Genomic DNA, 18,318 nt, shown 5'->3' on the forward strand with positions numbered 1-18,318 from the left:
AAGGACTCTGCGTCGGGTACTTGTACACACGAAGATACCACGAAGTAGTTCCCAAGATGCATATTACTGCATATGCGTCCTGTGCTCGGGAATAAATAAGATCAATCTGATTGATGAACTCTGAGAAGACCCTTGAGTCGCTAGATTTTTGACGTTGAACACTGCGGAATTTCGACTTTCACGAATCCAGTCGGGCGGTAGGTACTTTCGGTACACTGAAAATTGGTACCAGACCCTCTGATAGTAAGGGATAATAATCCTTTGACGATACTCGGTATCCTTCATAGTCTGGGATGCCACTAAGCAGGGACGATATCCAAGTTCAGGATGATGTTCACAGTCGTAATTTACGAAAGTACGCAGTGTTCTCAAGCGGAAGCATGGGGCATCGGCAGCGGGAGCTAGTGCAGATTTCCATCAACAGATCAGATGCCGGACGAAGTAAACTATTGATTGATGAGTGCGCTGGCGGGCATACGTAATCGTGCCACCTTGGCAGATCGCACTTTGACTCTCTTCCATGAGACCACGCTCGCCAGATATCCATGACCAAACACCGCTGACTGGCAACGTCTCGAGGCCTGGTTCATTGCAATATAGACTACACCTCGACAAGGTTTTAGGCTCTATGAGGACTCGGCGGTGAGGACATAATTTTGCTGGAGTTCTAAGTTAGTTCAGCCGAGGCTGTCAACTTCCAATGAGCACAGTACATAATTCAAGCACTGGTCTTAACACAGAGGCCATAGGAGAAGGGCAATAGAATGCAAGTAAAGAAAGAAAACAGAGAGTGCATTTGTGACGATCACGATAACCATTAACAAAGCCCCATCAGGATCCAGCGTACAGAACCACGCCCCCCTGTTCTACAAAAATATAACCCATGAAAGACATCCGTTGTATCCTATCCTTAACTCGTTCACATCGTAAGCTTTGGCAGGGTGTCCAGGTCATAATCATTTGGCAGTTGAAGATCAAGAGCCTCCTAGGGCACAAAGAGGTGACTGCACCCTAGACTAGTCTCAAACATCTATAGACCTTTGAATAGGCCAATTGAGCAACTATTGGAAGGTTGACAATTTAGTCGCTCTTAGCAGCACCCTCAGCTCTAGCACGAAGGTTGGAGGCGGTCGAGGGAGACTGGAAGTATCGGGAAAGCATGGGGGCCAAGAAAGATCGGAAAATGAACTCGGCACCACTACAAGAAGGATGATTAGCACTAAATCCTCGTTTTTTTAACCCACCATCTAGCGGTGTTCGAGAGGGAAAGCGAGCATACCGGAAAGTGGGGAGCGAGAGCCAGAGGAGGAAGATAAACTTGAAAGTGAAGTAGAAGGGGAACCAGTAGACAACGCTGACAAGGCTCTCAATAACACTAGACAAAGCACATGTTAGCATCGACTGAGGCAGCCTCGGGCTGTGGGAAGCATGTTGGCCACGTACGAGAAGAAGGCGAAGACGACCCAGTACTAGGAAGAAGAACGTTAGCTTCCGTCGAAAATCCTGCGCGCGGGCGTATTTCTTCCTTGGTTCAAAACTTACGGTGAGCCACTGAGTATCATCCGCCGTGTTCGTGGTGAACAGAGCGTTCAGAGAGTAGTATCCAGGGATAACGAAGCCGGCGATGTTGGTGAGGAGCTGGCCACCCAAGTTAAAGATAATGAGGAATAGGTAGAGCGCAGCGAAGCCGATGGCAGCATACGCCTTGGGAACACCGGTGGTCTTCTCGAGATTGGCGATGGTAGGGTACTTGGCGAGCTGTGGAGAGAAGCCAGGGCTTGTTAGAAAGCGGTCACGCCCAGGGGAAGACGCCTGTTGCCTGAAGAACAGCTTCGGAGACATACCTCTCGATCGAGAACACCGACGTACTGCTGCACGCGATCCTGAGCAGAAGACATGATGGCGACGACTTTTGCTACGTTGATGAAGTCTAGATCCGACGTTATTCGGTTAGATGCTGTTTCGAGCACTCTTGCGACGCGAGGGCGAGGATACGGACAGAGTATTGATCGTTAGGTCTAGGAGAGTCAAAAAACCAATAAACGTGGCTGCAAAAGCAGAGCTCGTGTTATATTTGATTTCTTCGAATGTTTTGGTTGAGAAAGAAGAGAATTGCAAAATGAGTTTGTCTCAGAGTAATGGAGATGACTTGTAGTCCAGTGATGATGAGATAGCAGGTGATCACAAACTGGGTGGATAGAAAATGTGTGAGTTGGAAATGCTGTCGGCACAGCAGAATCAGGAATGACGAAGGGGGTCTGCGACAAGAGCTGCAAAATACAAAAAGTCCGTTTCGAGGTGATGGCAGGAGAGCTTGGGGGGGTTCAGGGAGTTTAGGGAGTGTCAAGTAGTGCCGTCATATCGGTACCTTATGTGAATATAGCTTCATCGCCCAAGTAGAGGTATTATTGCCTGTTGGAGTACTTTTACGGAATCACCAAAACGACCAAGTGTCCACTAGCAGTGTCCGGTCCTACGCTGTACAGCAGCCCCTGCATATTAGGTCATGGGCTGTGAGATTGTGAAGGCCCAACTGGCATGGGCAGCGCAGATTGACCCATTTATGGAGAACTGTGCCGGCCTGTGCTTGTTGACTGGACCGGCAGTGCAGGTCCCAAGGGAGCAGCTTGTGGTCTTGGCCTTGGGGACACTTCTCGAGCTCTGGAACTGTGATTTCCAATCACGTGATGGGGTCTTTGCCTATTAGCAATCACGGGGTGGTCCCCGCTTCTGTCCTTCGTAATCAAACCTGATCTAGCATGGCCTAAGGCAGCAAGGCCTCATATTTACACTCGAGTGGAGCGTGCACTCCGCTCGCATCCGGTTGGTTAAACGAAATCGTGGTTACCGCAACAACATTAGATTTCAAAATAAACCCGCCAAATCCTGCGAGACATCCAGTCTCTCAAAAATACGACTCGGCTACCACACAGTCGACAAGGTGTGTATTTCTCAGGAGTTCCGTCGAGTACTTTGAAAGACGCCATCAGGCTTTCCCTCTTTCGATACCCTGTCGTTCATTCATTCTCCTCAACCATTCTTCCTCTTCTTTGCCCCTGCTTGTGCCAACAAGTGGTGTTGTGGCCAAAAAGGCACACTTTTGATTCTCCTCTCGGCGTCGCACCCCCGATGTTTGTTGTCGCATATACACCTTGACACGGAGAGAAACCAACTAACCCGCAGGAACAAGATATGGATAAAGGTGAGAGCTCTAGAGTCCCTCGACCTTACATCTTTCCACCGTCACCAGCAATTCACCTTCGCGTCTTCTTGGCCGCGGCCATCAAGCTTGACCCCACGCGCTAATCGAGATGTCCGCGTCGACAGATCCTTCAGCGATAGCGAAGGCGAGGCGGAGGACTCTGTCTCGAGCCTCGACCGCCTCAATTCACAGTATCAGCACCCAGCCCAACTTGGATCAGAGCTTTGCAGACGCCCAGGAAGTCTACGCCAGCCAGTGGGCTAGCAGCATGCACGGCGCGGCGAAGGCGCTTGTCGCTACGGCCCAAATGTCTCCCGAGGACGCTATTCTCCAAGCCGCTTCCCATATGCAATCAGCAGGGAGGGAATACCAAATGGATCCGTCAATGGATGCTTCCATGGCGCACTCCGTCTCTTTTCAACACGACGGCAGCTTCGTCAGACGTGACATGTCTGCGAGCCTATCGATGACCGACCTTGGAGCCTTCACCGATCACGACAGCCAGATGATGGATGCTAAGAATGGAGATATGATGGAGGTTACCACTTCTCAACCTGTTGTTCTTAAGCCTGCCGCAAGCCGCAGCAGCGCGAATAACGAGCGAGAGATGCAGCAGTTGTTCATGGCCAACAAGCACCGATCGCTCCAGGATATTGCTCGGGAGCTCCATGGTAACGAGCGCGGTCCCAATTCCGAGCGGCAACGACAAGTCTTTGCAATGCTCTGGTAAGTCGATTAGCATCAGGACGCCTTGTCGTCGAGTTATATTCGGCAACACATATGCTAACCAAGACACCCATCTCCCATGTAGGATTAACCAAGTATGCGCCCGAGGCAAAGGATCTGTACCCCGAGGCCGCGTGTATGCCAATTACGCATCGAGGTGTGCCACGGAAAGAATAACAGTTCTCAACCCCGCCAGCTTCGGAAAGCTTGTTCGCGTCCTGTTCCCAGGCCTAAAGACGCGGCGTCTTGGTGTCCGCGGCGAGTCCAAGTATCATTATGTTAACTTCACGTTAACCGAAGACCAAGCGGATCTGGTCGAACCCGAGCCTCCACAGCCCTTGGCATTACCTGAAGTATCCAGCTTCTCCCAGAGTTTCAAGTATGTTCCCAGTCCATGCTCCAGCTCTTCGCTCAGATGGCCTTGGCTAACCGTGATAACCACAGTTCTTTCCCCGCACCAGCGAATTCAGTCTCGGCAGATAAAGGAAACATTCCCTCGCCCGAGGAGCAGACGGGCGGCGCTGTCCAGCAATTGACAAATCACACATCCTCGCATAGTTTGTACAATGTTCCCGGGGTCACAACCGTGGACCAGCTCCACTCAACAACAGCGAAAACCAGCCTCGACCTAGCCTTCTCTCCAACTGCAGAAGAACAGCTTCAGCAAAGTGAAGCAATTATCCTTCCCCGAATAGAACCCTTCCTCCCCAAGGGTACAGATCCGGATGCAGCAAAGTCTCTTGCTGCCCTTTATCGATCTCACTGTACCTCTCTTGTAGAGTGCATTCGCTACTGCAAGGAGAAGACCTTCTTTCACCTTTACACATCCTTTCAAGGCACTCTTACCATGCCTGTCCACAAGCTCCTAGGTTCACCGAGTGTTGCGCAGTGGATTGAAGAGTGTGACTTCATCCTATATCAACGAATGATGCGAATCATTTCCAGTTTGACACTCCAAGTAGTGCCAAAACCTGTCCTAGATACACTTAGGAGCATCTCGGAACGACTCGTGCCTCATATCCGCGAATCCTTCCAAGGTCAACCCCCCCATGTCATCAGGGCGAAGGAGGCTCCGGCGACGATTTTTGCGGCGCTCATTGACCGCGCTTTACGGGTGAATCTTACCGCTCACGCGGCGGCGAATATGCTCTCCAACCCCGCCAATCGCGACCAGATGTACCACGACTGGATTTCCATGGTGCGAGTGAGAAAGGTAGCCGAATGTGTACCAACCCGTGGCATGGACGACCTCGTGAAGCTCCTTCTCTCGGAGATCCGAGACCTATTAAACCCGGTCAACGTGCAATGGGAGTTCGAGTGCATGACGATCTATGGGGACGTCGCAGCTCGTAACGGGCGACAAGGAAGCGGAGAGGAAAGCGCCTCGACAGAATCCCATAACGTTCTCGACCGATGGGTTGCTTTCCTCCGATCACTCCCCGGCCGGTTTCCCTATGCTTCAGCGACTGATATTGTCTGGTGTGTCCAGCGTGTGGGCACGGCGGTCATGAGGGATCTCACCCTTGCACAAGGCAAGAGCTTCGGCTCCTGGTGGGTTACGAAATGCTGGATTGATGAGATGGTTAGTTTTATGGCGGAACATGGAGGGTTCATGAAGCAGAAGAGCACACAGGCTTCGTTGGCTACCCAAAGACCTCGAGCTGCCACAAAGGAGGCGGCCAGGCAGGGGCCAGGATCTGGTCCTCGGTACAACAGTGAAAGCGATGACTTTCACCTATCCAACCTCTCTCAGGCGCAGCCAGACAAGGCACAGTTTCCTCAAAGAGGGAACGGCGCTCAAGATGCCAATCTTGAGGCTGACGGAAACCCTCATGATGATAGCGGCATCGGCATCCGAACTCCCGAAGAGGATTTCCCGCTCGACAAGTACGGGTTCATAACAACAGACGAGAGCCGGCTCCTAACCCAGCAAAGCACGACCACCTTATAGACAGACGGGAGTTGAACGGGTTCTCCCGGCATTTGGGACCATTGTTTCGGCGCGGCGTCATCTTTTTTTACTCCGGACTCATATAATCATCTTCGCCTCATCCCTTTTACTGCGTCTAGCCGCCGCCCGGCCCAGCTCTGCGGGTGGACGGGTGTGTCTTGATGCCAGGGATTATCTTCCCCGTTGTGGGATTCTATTGGGGCGACATGTTCCTTTCTCTCTCTACCTCCTTAGCATGTCTCGCCGGCGTGCATTAAAAATCTGATGAAGAAATGAATGAATGACGACGAGTGAGCTTCTTTCGGGAGCCTTGGGGACCACCTTCTACGGATGTGTGGTCGATTCTTGTTGGCTTATTGGGGGTTTGGTGGGAGTCGGTTTGGCGACTGGGGGTCTTTGTGACTTTGTTTGCACTTTGGGTTTTCAACTCCTGTGACTTTTTGTTTCGCGCTTTTCAGGCATCCTCTGTTTCTCGGTACATATATCACAGTATAACTTTTGTTACCTCGATTCTTTGGGGTTTTCTCTCTCTTTGGGTCAGGTATACTGCGTTTATTCGACGAGAACCAATGATGGTCCTTGTTTTACTAGGTTTAATGATGCCACCATTTTTCAAGAGGATTTGGGTTTCCAGTGGATATTCGTGTGCCTAGGACTATATGGCTGAGTTTTGGATGGGCGATGGGCATCATGAGCCAGGGGCCAGAGCTTGGAATTCAAGCCTCGGGCTTCCCCCTCTGTTCTGTGTACTGTGGTAGTTAATAAAGGCGGGAGGGCCAATGTGGTGTTTGACAGATGCAGCTCCATCAGAAGGAAATCTTGTTTGAATGATTGAGGCTATCACGACTTGATGGCCTGTCTTTGCTCTCTTTATCCGATGATGTCTACAAGGGTGCCTAGTACGACCACGCCATAATCCCTGGGTTTCGTTTCTGCCACATCATATTGGGGGCCCTTGTTCTCTTGCCGATGCCACAGTACATTCACGTCAAATACTAATCAAATACTAATCACTTCCCTTCATCTCCATCCGCGTCTCCTCTTCACCACTTCATGGAGGTCGAGAGGAGCGGGATGATAGGACGGCTACCATGTCCGTATGAGGTTAGCGTGGAGCAACCGCATGCACCACGATGAATGCAGGCTGGCGCGGGGACAAAGAAGATGCGGAGGGCACAAGGGCGTCGTGTCTACTTGTCAATGCATCCACCCACTGCTGAACGCGCAGGCAGCTGCGGGATGAGATGATCCTAGTGGGTGGTGCATTTACGGAGGATATTTACTGAGGGATTAGTTTACGAAGTACCGGTGGGGTGAGCCAGCACAGGCATTATCAATCTTGGCGAAGCCCCAGGTTTTGGCTGGCTGTTTCGAGGCCATTCCAGAGGATGCCCGAGAGACTTAAACAAACAGCGAAAAAACACTCATATTTGCATATATCGATATCGAGTGAACAATCACGAGCTGCAACTGACGACGAAGATATCACTGATCGCTAGCTTCTGCCAGAGGCGATGAAGATGATGATCGGTCGGAGTGCGCGAGTACCGCACTTATACAGTCAACTTCAACAGCAACTGCAGGCACTTGACGTGTCACCGGAAAGTCACCATCGGGGTTAATGCCTCATTGATCATCATTTAGTTTTCGGTTACATCACGGTGCGTCGGAGTTCAGTATCGGTTACCACGTGAGGTCAAGTATCTCGATGATGGGTATTCCCACTGGTGGGTTGATGTTACAACAAAAACGGTCGACTCTGATTGATTCATTGATTACTGATATGGAGTTTGGCGGGCTCCGTTATTTTTACAGGGAATGAAACAGTATGGAATACCATCAGCCATTCAATTGGGACCCAGAGTGTCTGGCAACAGCGATTAAATGTAGTTACTGAGTGTTAGCCTTTTACCGCGGGTATGGACCAATGGTGGATATGGTCTCTTTTTTTTTAAGTTTCTGATGCCGAAATTCTTGCTCCCGACGCAAAAAATTTTCCCGAAGAAAAAAAAAGTATGACTCGCGCTTCATAGAAGTCAATCCATTGATGGCGACCAAAGTACAATGTAGATGTAGAGTCATAGAGTGATAGACTTTAAAAATGTTGTCCCTGGCCTGGATTCCCGAATTCAGATTGCAAAATGCAACACCGAATTTGAATAACCTCTGCAGACTCGACGCCTCATTTTCTTCTCTCTCTCGGTTTCCCTCCCTCCCATGTGTTTGAAACTACAAATACCAATCTACAAATCAACAAATCCCACAACTCCCAGCAACCAACGCGGGCTATGCGCGGAGTACTTTGACCCGAATTGACCTTACTTGACGGACTGGAAGTTTATTATTCTCGCAGAGGCCCTGTAGGAGACCCAAACCGGCAAACTGTTACCTTCCAGACTGCGCGTCAACCCTCGTCTCCGTCTTCGTGTAAGTCGACCAAAAAGTCAAATCACACAGTCGCTGTCCACTATTGGGCCCGAGACATGTGCTCCGTCTCAGCCATGCTCCGATATCCCACGCTGCCTCGATCCATTGCCCACTTCGGCCAGTGAGGCGTGTATTCTATTTTCCTCGAGTGCTCCCTGCAGCCATTAGGGTCCCTTTCTGGTCCCTCTCTTGGCCAGTGTCATTCAGTGTCATTCCGTCTGTCCATTGATCTGCCTCGGGTTCTCGACGCAAGCCTCAACGCCTCACTCCATCAACGTTTTTTGTACTTAAGGGACCGGAGCGTCCACTTTTCTTCACCTTCGGGACTGCTAGCCGACTAACTAGACTCTTGTGACTAGACCCTTTCTGATCTTGAGAAATCCCTCGATCCGACTATCCAAGGTTATTTTGCCAATTCATCATCATCCTCGATCCTTATAACTTCTGCTTTCCCTTCTCCCTTCTGCCAACTCCAAGTCCCTCTTCACCGCACGCACTCCCCCACCGAGAACTGGCAGACCGGATTAGCTTTATCCACTCCGGAGCAGGAACCCGCCCGCGCTATCAATTTCCCTGCCGCGGAACAAAACTGACAAACTCACACCCTCCATTCAACCATTCATTCAACCATTCAGCGGCTCTTAATTTAGCTGCTGCTTTATTTTAGTTCAATTTATTTTTCTCTCTTTTCCTTGACTCTGTCACCTTTCAAACACACCCTGCGACTTTGCACAGCCGAGCGCATCATCAAGTCACTTCGGTGTACTTCGTAGGTGGGAAAATTAAACCACTTGCCTGCTCTTATTTGATTGATCCTTGCTTTCATTTTCTTCTTCGTTTTTTCGAGCGAGGGGCAATTCTCTGGCCTTTTCCACCCCACCACATCCCCTCCCCCACCTTCGTTTCGTTTCCGATCCGCACGCCGGTCCGCCGCTGTGCTACATTCTCACGGACTTCGAGCGAGTGAGGATCTGTGAGGCACCCGGGTAGTTCTCATTTTTTTTTTTCTCTTTACCAACCATCATCGTACACTCCTCGACTACCATCCTCCCTTTTCGGTTTTGTTACTTTGCCTCGTCCTCTCCGGCAGGACTATTTTTTCAACCATGGTTTCCGCAATTGACCCTCAGACCGTGCTGAGGAATTCAAGGGCCTCTGCGTACCCTTGGGTGGTTCAGAAGTTTGGCGGGACGAGCGTGGGCAAGTTCCCCGACAAGGTAGGGCCTCCCTTTCTCCTCTTTCTGTGCCAATTCTTTTTTTTTGCGTTGTTGGGCACGATGAGAATCCTACCCGATTGAATTTGAAATGGCTGCCAAGGATCTCTGCCTGGAATTTTCGCGCACTTGCGCTCCGCTCGGCATGGAGAGATGCCGTGCTGAATTGGTCAGCGACTTGCTGCTAACTTTTTTCTGCTTCACCGTCTAGATTGCTAGAGATATTGTCCGGTATGTTGATTGAACCCTTGGTGAAGTCGGCATCTGTCACTGCCAGAGTGTCTTGGCCAGACCGACTGCTGGTTTCACCGAAATCGGCATTGTTTCATTTTTCTGAAAACTTGCTTTTTACTGACGTCTTGACGCTATAGCGACTACCTTTATCGGAATAGAGTCATTGTGGTATGTTCGGCGAGGAGCATTGGAAAGAAGGCTGAAGGCACAACGAGCAGGTGAGTCATCATCATCCCTAGATCAGAGTGTCGCGGCAACGAGCGACACCGATTTTTCACTCCTCCATCAGAGCTCAAGCACTGACGCAGCACATAGGCTATTAGTAGTATTTGAGAAGCTAGAAGCTATCAGTGCTGCGCCCTGCCAAGAGGAAATCCAAAATGCCCTCCTCGACGAAGCCAAAGACCTCATTCACGCCATCTGCGTCGATCATAGGGTGGCAGCCCAGACTTTTGTGAGGGATGAACTATTAAGAGCAGATCTGTGCAGGCAGGTCGAGGATGAATGTGACGAACTAGTTGAGTATATCGTGGCTGCGAAACGCTTCAATCTCGAGGCGAACTCGCGGTCGAAGGACAGAATCGTCAGCATTGGCGAGAAGTTGAGCTGCAAGTTCATGACTACCTTGCTCAAGGATACGGTATGCATATTTATTTCGTCTTATTTTATTCTTTTTTTTTTATTTATTTATTTATTTTTTTTTTTATTAATTTTACTGACAAAACCGTTAGGGAGTGGACGCCGAGTATGTAGATCTCAGCGATGCCTTCCGTTTCCCCCCCTCCAGCCGCATCGACACCGCCTTCTACAAGGCCGTCACGGCTGCGCTAAAAGAACGCCTCTCGGACTGCGGGGAAAAGGTCCCCGTGGTAACGGGCTTCTTCGGAAATGTGCCGGGGAGCCTCATCGACGGAGACATCGGCCGCGGGTATACCGACCTTTGCTCGGCTCTTTGCGCCGTTGCCACCAAGGCCGATGAGCTTCAAGTGTGGAAAGAAGTCGACGGCATTTTCACGGCCGACCCCACCAAAGTACCGACCGCGCGCCTGCTTCCAAGCATCACCCCCTCCGAAGCCGCCGAACTCACCTTTTACGGTTCCGAAGTCATCCACCACCTCACCATGGACCAAGTCATGCACGCCACGCCTCCCATCCCCATTAGGATCAAGAACGTCAAAAACGCTAGGGGCTCCGGTACCATAGTCATTCCCGATATCGTCAAATCCCCGAGCCAGTCAATACAGCGACAGAATGGCTACAGGCCATCTTACCCCGCCAAGGGAAAGACGCCAAAGAGGCCCACCGCCGTTACTATCAAGGACAAAATCTCCGTCATCAACGTGTACTCGAATAAGAGATCTCTATCCCATGGCTTCTACGCGAGCGTATTCTCCATCCTGCACTTCCACAACATATCCGTCGATCTCATCTCTACGAGTGAGGTCCACGTGTCCATGGCTATCCACTTGGGCAGCAGCGAGAGCAAGGCGTTCCTACAGGCCACGGAAGAGCTTGGCGAGATCGGCGATGTTAGTGTCAGGCATAGCATGGCTATTCTTAGCCTTGTGGGTGCTGATATGAAGAATATGGTCGGTATTGCTGGGAAAATGTTCTCGACTCTTGGTGAACACAACGTAAACATTGAAATGATCTCACAAGGTATGTGCTTTTCTCTCCGATCGTGTCCGTTGTAAGGTGAGGCGATCTCATGCTAACTGCGTCCCAAACAGGTGCGAGCGAGATTAACATATCCTGCGTCATCGAGGCCAGGGACGCCACGAGGGCAATGAATGTCCTTCACACTCATCTTTTCACCTTTCTTGAATAGAGGAGGGGCCGTGTGCCCCTGAAGCTTGGCGGTTGTTGCTTTGAAAATAGATTGACCGTGGGCTTATCAGAGCTCACGGCGTGAGACGGCACGTACATTTGGGACTAGATTGGGATTTATTTTTCTTCTTCTTCTTCTTTTTTTCTTTTCTTTTTTTTACATATTCATCGGCAGCATATGCGTGGTAGAGGAAAGTTAGCATTGATTCGCGTTTGATTTTTAGATGACGGGGTTGCATGAAGTGGTTCGTCGGATACACATGCATGTGCATTCTTCGAATAGAACTCGGCACGCAGTTGAGCGTTGGCATTATACAAAAATCCTTTTACCATATCTTATATCACGGGCAAAATCGTCATGAATCCTCGGTATTCTAATACATGTCGTTTCTGAACAAACCGTGTTCTTCCGAGCTTTGTGGGATCGAAAGAGATCAATGGTGTTGTGATGAGCTCTATTAGGACAACTGGTATCAGCTGGAGACAGCTGCGAATATACTTCACCCCTTAAACTCGACCCCCCAAATCTGAGGGATCACTCGACAATGATGCAGGGTGCTCCTCCTGCAAGGGTATACGATCTTCAACAACTTGGCCTCTCCACCGTAAACATGAGTAGTCCGGGCATTCTTTCTTCTCAATAGCTTATCATGGTCCAGCACCGCTTGACAATCCTTTTCTCTGCTCTTCAAGTTCTCAGGTCACTGCTGTGAGCCACTCCAACTAACCGACCGAGAATTGGTCTCTCGGGAGCTATCGAGCTCATCTGGACGTCACCATGTCGTCCAAAATGTACAAGCCGCCCGTGTCGCCCAACCGCAATTCCAGCATTCTCAATGCTTTGAAGGCGACCGAGATGCTGGATACTCGGCCGGCACTTCCTGCAGGTATGTTAATGAGTTGGAACTTCTCGTTTTTGCGTTCGACGGTGTGCTAAACACGGTGAAACCTGCCCCGCCAACTTGATTGCTAACTGCCCTGCCTCTTCTATAACAGAGATTCTTGTAACCATACTCGACTACCTGCCGGTATCCGACCTGATGCGAGCCGCGCGAGCCTCGAGACGCCTTCGGGAGATGGTCTACGACGATACACGATGGGTATCCCGGTTAAAAAGCATGGGGTGCTGGGATGAGGTGGAAGCAAAGCGACGCTTCGAGGAGGCCGTGAGGAGGAGGAGAGAAGCTGCCCAGCGGGCCAACGGGCCACCCGGCGCACCGGCAGCGCCGGCTAACACGACCATCTTTGACGCCGTGGCTGAAGTCGAGAAGCGCCAGCTTCCTCCCGTTGTAGACAAGGTCGCCGACGGCTTCGAGACGATGTCGCTCGCTCCTTCCAAGACCTCCAACCAGGATTCGGGGGCGATACTCAACGTATTCCAAAACGCGAAGAGCATCAGGGGTTATGCAAGGCAGGAATATGGGAAGATTTATGGCGCGCTGGCGCCTTTCTATTATGATTTGATACACGCGGCGAGCCATGCTGATCCGATCGTCTTCAAAGTGTTCAGAGACCCAGAGAGGCAGGCGAGGATGCTGGCGAACCTCAAAGTATTCGCAAAGAGCGACTGGGCTCAAGGGTGGAATCAACGAGAGGAAAAGCTCCTAACTATGACGGGCGTATTTGAGAGCGCCGTCCTCCGTGAGTTTGAGCAAGGATACGAGTTCTGGGATATCGACGGGCGCATGAAGCGCTATGCGACTGTGTTGTATCACCTAAATGGAGGCGCCGCGGGTGTGAATCTTTTCATCGACAAACACCCGATTTTCCCGGAGATGCAGCTGTCGATGAACCCTGTTGAATGCCTCGATCAAGCAACGACAGATGGGATCACGTTGGACCCGTCCCGCGTGTTCCTGGAAACGCTGGCGAAAAAGGTCAATGAGCAGTCTGCGGTAATCGAGAGAATATTCCCCGAACCCGCATCCGTCTTCTGGGGCTTCGTTGATAAAATACGAGAAGATGTTATTATGGAATACTGCACCCCACTATTCGACGAGGCCCACGAGCGGAATATACTGGCGTACCTACAAGCCGTGTCGGGGATGTCGGAGCAGTGCATGTGGTTTTTCCAGTCCTTAGCACCCCCGTCATCTTGGAAGGATGATATCGATGTCAAGGCTAAGGAGCTGACGTTGAGGACGTTTGAGCCTCATCTTGATCTCTATTTCCAGGAGGAGCTAGACTACTTTACGAAAAAGGCGGAGGCTGAAGTGGATAGTTGGGAGAAGAAGCTTTCGGAGCAAGACGCATCCGTCGAGTCGTTCTACATGAGCAATTTCAACCGGCAGGCGGATAAGAAAGATTTCTTGAGCTCTTTCAAGAAGGTGGTAATGATGCCGGTTACGGTGCTTCCAACCTTTCCGATTGGCTCGCCGTTCACCTCGAGCAAGCCAGCATCCAATGCGGCATCATCATCAGCAGCAGCAACACCATCTGCCAACGACTCGAACTCTCTTCAACCAGTTCAACCGAAGCCGGCTCCCGCTTTTCCGGGAACGGGCGTTGACGGACGGAAGACTCCGTTGCCCACCGAGGCACCGACGGACGAACTTGCGGCGAAAGCTGCCTTGATGACGTCTCGTCTTGATGGGATCAAAAGTCTCTTTAGCATCGAGGTCGCGCTCGATCTCGTCCACGCGGCGAAAACTAGTCTTGGGAGGACCGCCGTCTTTATCAAGCTCGGAGGTCAGTCTGGCGAGGAGGCGAGGGAGCAATGTGCTACGATATTCGTGGTATTGCTTCGCATCCTAGGGTCTGGACATGTGAAGAGTGGATTCGACAAAGCCGTGGATCACCTCTCGCAGTACAACCCTCGTGCGGTCAACGATCACAACCAAGCGGGTGTGGCTCCCCTAGTGACGTTTATCGAGCTTGTCAACGTGGGAGACCTCATCTCGCAAATGATCGACGTCTTCTACGAGCAGCAGCTAGCAGCGCCGAAGATTGCGGATAAGAACGACTTCTTGGATCCCGCCGGTCTGGCCAAGAAGAAGTTCGAGCAGATGCTCGACGAGAGCGTCGCCGCCGGGTTGAACAAGGGCATCGACGTGCTGATGGACGAGGTCGAGTATCTCCACGGCACTACGCAGCTCCCCACAGACTACAACCCGACCTTGTCGGAAAACGGCATGCCGAGCCCCGACTTCGACATCGGCCCGACCACGACGGCCAAGCGAATCGTCGAGCTCGTGTCGGGCCACACGCGCATGCTGGTCGGCACGACGGAAAAATCCATGCTCGACGTCTTCAACGGCGAGGTGGGCCTCCGGCTCTTCACGGCCGTCTGCAAGCACCTCAAGCGCCAGCGCATCAGCACCGATGGCGCCATCAAGCTCATCGCCGACATGAACCTGTACTTCGACTACATCCGCACCCTGAAGAACCAGGATCTGCTGGCGTATTTCGGCGCGCTGAGGGAGCTTTCGCAGGTTTACCTTATCGATGCGGCGCATGCTAAGGAGATGGCGACGGTGATTGCGGATGGGGATAGGTTTAAGGGGATATTTAGGGCCGAGGAGGTTTATGAGTTTGCGCAGAGGAGGGCGGATTGGTATCAGGTTCGGAGGGATGTGGAGAGGGCTATGTATGGGTTGGAGTGTTTGCTGATGTGAGGAAAGATATATACTTGAATTTTACGACATGAGAAACAATAAATAAGTACCTGATTGATTCCCTTGTACTCGTAACAACTCTATTCAGATCACTACTAGAGAGAGAAATGTCCATCAAACTGTACTAACATGTAGTACATTGGCTCTAAATAGTCGCATTCCCGTTTACTTCCTCTTCTTGACCTGCCTCTTCTCCGCACCCGTCGCGGTAGCACCCTCAGCCGCCTCCTCACCAGACGTGGTCTTGGGTATAGCCTCGACCTTCTCCTTCTCCTCCTTCTCCTTCTTCTTCAGCTCCTCCACGACATCCTCACCATCCTGACCAAACTCGTTGACACGAGTGTAGTCAACACGGTACGCCCATCGCTGATAAAGATAGATGAAGAAAATAATGTCATCTCGGAAAGTCGCGAGGCGGTGGAGCAAGGGCATCTTAATGGTGAAAGCGAAGAGGTCGTCGATGAAGGTGTTGAGGAACTTGTACATCATGGCCTTTGCGGGCATGTGAGCGACGCTCTTGAGGCGGTAGTTGATGTACAGGGAGGGGACCATGAGGAGGAAGCCGTAGGCGTAGACGGAGCCGACGAGGGTGGTGATGATGTACGAGTACCACGACTTGTGGGAGTCGTAGATGAGCGAGTAGATGGCGTAGGCGATGAGAAGGGGCACGCCGGCGATGTACATGTACTTGAAGGCGATCTCGTCGTATTCCTTCGTCTTCTCCTCGGTCTCGGAGAGCTTCTGCTTGTCCTCCAGGATGATGCCGTAGGGGAGCCAAGAACCCGGCGGAAGGGGTCCGAACTTGACGTTGACGATGGTGGTGATCTTCCAAAACTCGATGAGGATACCGACCGCCTGGGAGCCGAGGATCATCCAGCTTGTGTTTTGTTGGTTGTCGATGAGGTAAAGGAGGATAACCGTCTGCATGAAGACGTTGGCGAGGATGGAGCGGACGGAGATGCCGACGTTGTCCTTCTTCTTGCGGTAGTGGGCGATGTCGGATCCGAAGGCGAGGGTCTCGAGGATAATGTGGGCGACGGATACGACGCCCGTGATGGCGAGAAGGATAGGGTTGGTGTCGATGAAGATTTCCTTGATCATCTCGATCTCGGAACCGTCGCTTCCTCCCGCCACCGAGTTACCGAAGGCGGACTGGCGCGCGGCTTCCTTGGAGGTGAGCTCGAGGGAGGCCATGATCTTGAATTGCCAGCTTCGGAGGTTGCCGAGGTCTACGTGGATTGGGAGAGTGGTGACGGTGTCATTGAGAAGGGTCATGTGGCTCTTGAGCTGCCAGAAAGTGTTGACGAAGAGAATTGGGTCTACAAAATGACGAGCTCCGTTAGCGGTCGCGTAAGCGCTCGGGTTAGAATAGGAGTAACTTACAGTACCACGAGTTCTGACCAGTACCGTCTCGCGCACCAGTAGGCTGCTGAATGTTAGCGGAGATGGCTTGTGTGGTTGAAAAAGAGTCTTTTCACGTACCTCGAGGTGCATATAGTGTCGGACTGCGGGATGCTGATTGGCATAATCCATGACACCAGAATTGGGGATCAAGGAGAGGGTGATATTGGGGTGGTAATAGTTGGCGATAACGGGACCGGCAGTATCTTCCTCTTCCTCTTCGACAACTGGGGGAGGCAAATCATCCAAGAGGTTTCTAGTCTTTGCAATCTTTTTCTTAGGAAGGTAATGAGTCAACGGGTAAGTGAAGTGATAAGCAGACGCGGGATTGAAGCCTGGCTGGAGGAAATCAAGCTCGCTTCCGGACAACCCGATGTAGAAATGACCCCAAAGTGTTCCGTTGTGCTGGATACGGTCGGGAACGGCGAAGTTTCCGTCGTAGGATCGCTTGTCACTATAGTTGCTAAGTTGGAAGCGCTTCTCGTCGAGGACAATCATATCCGCCGGCGTTTCGGAGATGGGGTCCGGGTTGAACGACGGAGCTAGGGTGACGATGATGTCGAGGTAGCTGTCCATGGGCCAGATCGGCGCGACTTTGTTGGGGACATTGCGGAAAGTGGCGCCGGAGTCTAGCGTCTTGGGTCGGAGGAGATACGGCGGGATGTCTTCCGTGTTAGCCGGGACGGTGATGATGTTCCCAGCCGGATCGGTAACCTGGATCCCATTCTGTTCTTTGGCGAAATACCAGCCCATGGCGAGATTGATGAGCAAATAGACGCCTCCGCCGAGGAGTAATCGCATCATTCCGCTTGGACCCTTTATTAAAACGGCATGTTAGTTTGGGATTCGAAACCCAGACTGTGTTGAAGAAGATGAGAGGGAGCTCCTACAGATGATTGTTCCTGTCGCTGCTGGCCACCTTGCGCGGCGTTACCGCCTGCGCGGACGGCAGCGCCGCCGGTATCTTGAGGCATATCGGTAGTTCGGATTTCGGATCGGCGTCTGGTTAAAGTGATGCCCGTTCGGATGAGTTGGGATCAATGTATTGGAGGACGGTTCGCGAAGGATACAATCAACTCGAGCCTCGCGTGTTGTCAAAGCAAGGTTGCGGTTAGAGTTGAGATAGCAACAGAATTAGGAATAGCTTAATTTCGGTTGCACTTTGTTTGACCCTGTGTGTGTTTATTAGTTATTCTAACACGCTCTTCATCCGCAACACAGAGCAAGTTGAGAGATATTAAAAGTCGTGATGGGGATGAGAGTTTCCTCCTCTTGTCGCAATGGAAGGAGCGAAGGTGTTGGAGGGAAGCCCTGTGCAGCTACCCTATTTTTCAGCAAGCAAGCATTGAAAATCAATATGCCGCATGACGAATTGGAGCAGCTTCCACTAACACGCCCATTAATCTCATACTTGTCATCAAGGGGCAGGGTACAGTACCTCAGTACCGTTGTACCTCCCACTAAGTACAATTATTGTGAGCTGCACATGTGCCTTTGGCTTTGTCCACTAACAATCAAAATTACTGGTGCCCCCCACTACGCCACTGACACTAATATGTGCAAATTCGCTGCACTCAAGACGTAACATTGGAAAAGTATACAAAAAATCAGGCCAGCTATCTGCAAAAGCAAAAAAATCCCATGTCAGCAGGGAGATCGTTTCTGACTAAGCTGCGGCCCCGGACGTTTTCCCTAGTGCGAAGGAACACCTCGACACTTCCC

General features: G+C 51.3%; 5 protein-coding genes across 5 annotated transcripts; 3 read left to right on the forward strand and 2 right to left on the reverse strand.

Annotated features, from left to right (window-relative positions):
- Positions 1–1,080: 1,080 nt before the first annotated feature.
- Positions 1,081–1,898, reverse strand: SAPIO_CDS9684 (uncharacterized protein; the record flags this gene model as incomplete). Its single annotated transcript, XM_016791016.1, has 5 exons — positions 1,081–1,198; positions 1,280–1,375; positions 1,444–1,469; positions 1,543–1,758; positions 1,845–1,898. The coding sequence occupies 5 exons, from the start codon at positions 1,896–1,898 to the stop codon at positions 1,081–1,083; spliced, it is 510 nt and encodes a 169-aa protein (XP_016639526.1).
- Positions 1,899–3,311: 1,413 nt separating this feature from the next.
- On the forward strand, positions 3,312–5,879 carry SAPIO_CDS9685 (Uncharacterized protein; the record flags this gene model as incomplete). Its single annotated transcript, XM_016791017.1, has 3 exons — positions 3,312–3,928; positions 4,014–4,307; positions 4,373–5,879. The coding sequence occupies 3 exons, from the start codon at positions 3,312–3,314 to the stop codon at positions 5,877–5,879; spliced, it is 2,418 nt and encodes an 805-aa protein (XP_016639527.1).
- Positions 5,880–9,412: 3,533 nt separating this feature from the next.
- On the forward strand, positions 9,413–11,582 carry SAPIO_CDS9686 (uncharacterized protein; the record flags this gene model as incomplete). The annotated part of the gene is made up of 6 exons (XM_016791018.1): positions 9,413–9,523; positions 9,732–9,751; positions 9,892–9,972; positions 10,070–10,394; positions 10,486–11,413; positions 11,485–11,582. 6 exons carry the CDS (start codon positions 9,413–9,415, stop codon positions 11,580–11,582), a joined length of 1,563 nt encoding a protein of 520 aa, XP_016639528.1.
- Positions 11,583–12,359: 777 nt separating this feature from the next.
- Positions 12,360–15,195, forward strand: SAPIO_CDS9687 (Uncharacterized protein; the record flags this gene model as incomplete). The annotated part of the gene is made up of 2 exons (XM_016791019.1): positions 12,360–12,468; positions 12,578–15,195. The coding sequence occupies 2 exons, from the start codon at positions 12,360–12,362 to the stop codon at positions 15,193–15,195; spliced, it is 2,727 nt and encodes a 908-aa protein (XP_016639529.1).
- Positions 15,196–15,360: 165 nt separating this feature from the next.
- SAPIO_CDS9688 (uncharacterized protein) lies at positions 15,361–17,570 on the reverse strand (the record flags this gene model as incomplete). The annotated part of the gene is made up of 4 exons (XM_016791020.1): positions 15,361–16,514; positions 16,579–16,621; positions 16,678–17,412; positions 17,487–17,570. The coding sequence occupies 4 exons, from the start codon at positions 17,568–17,570 to the stop codon at positions 15,361–15,363; spliced, it is 2,016 nt and encodes a 671-aa protein (XP_016639530.1).
- Positions 17,571–18,318: the final 748 nt, after the last annotated feature.

Source organism: Scedosporium apiospermum, assembly GCF_000732125.1.
Source record: "Scedosporium apiospermum strain IHEM 14462 chromosome Unknown SEQ_SAPIO_0143, whole genome shotgun sequence".
Taxonomy (NCBI): domain Eukaryota; kingdom Fungi; phylum Ascomycota; class Sordariomycetes; order Microascales; family Microascaceae; genus Scedosporium; species Scedosporium apiospermum.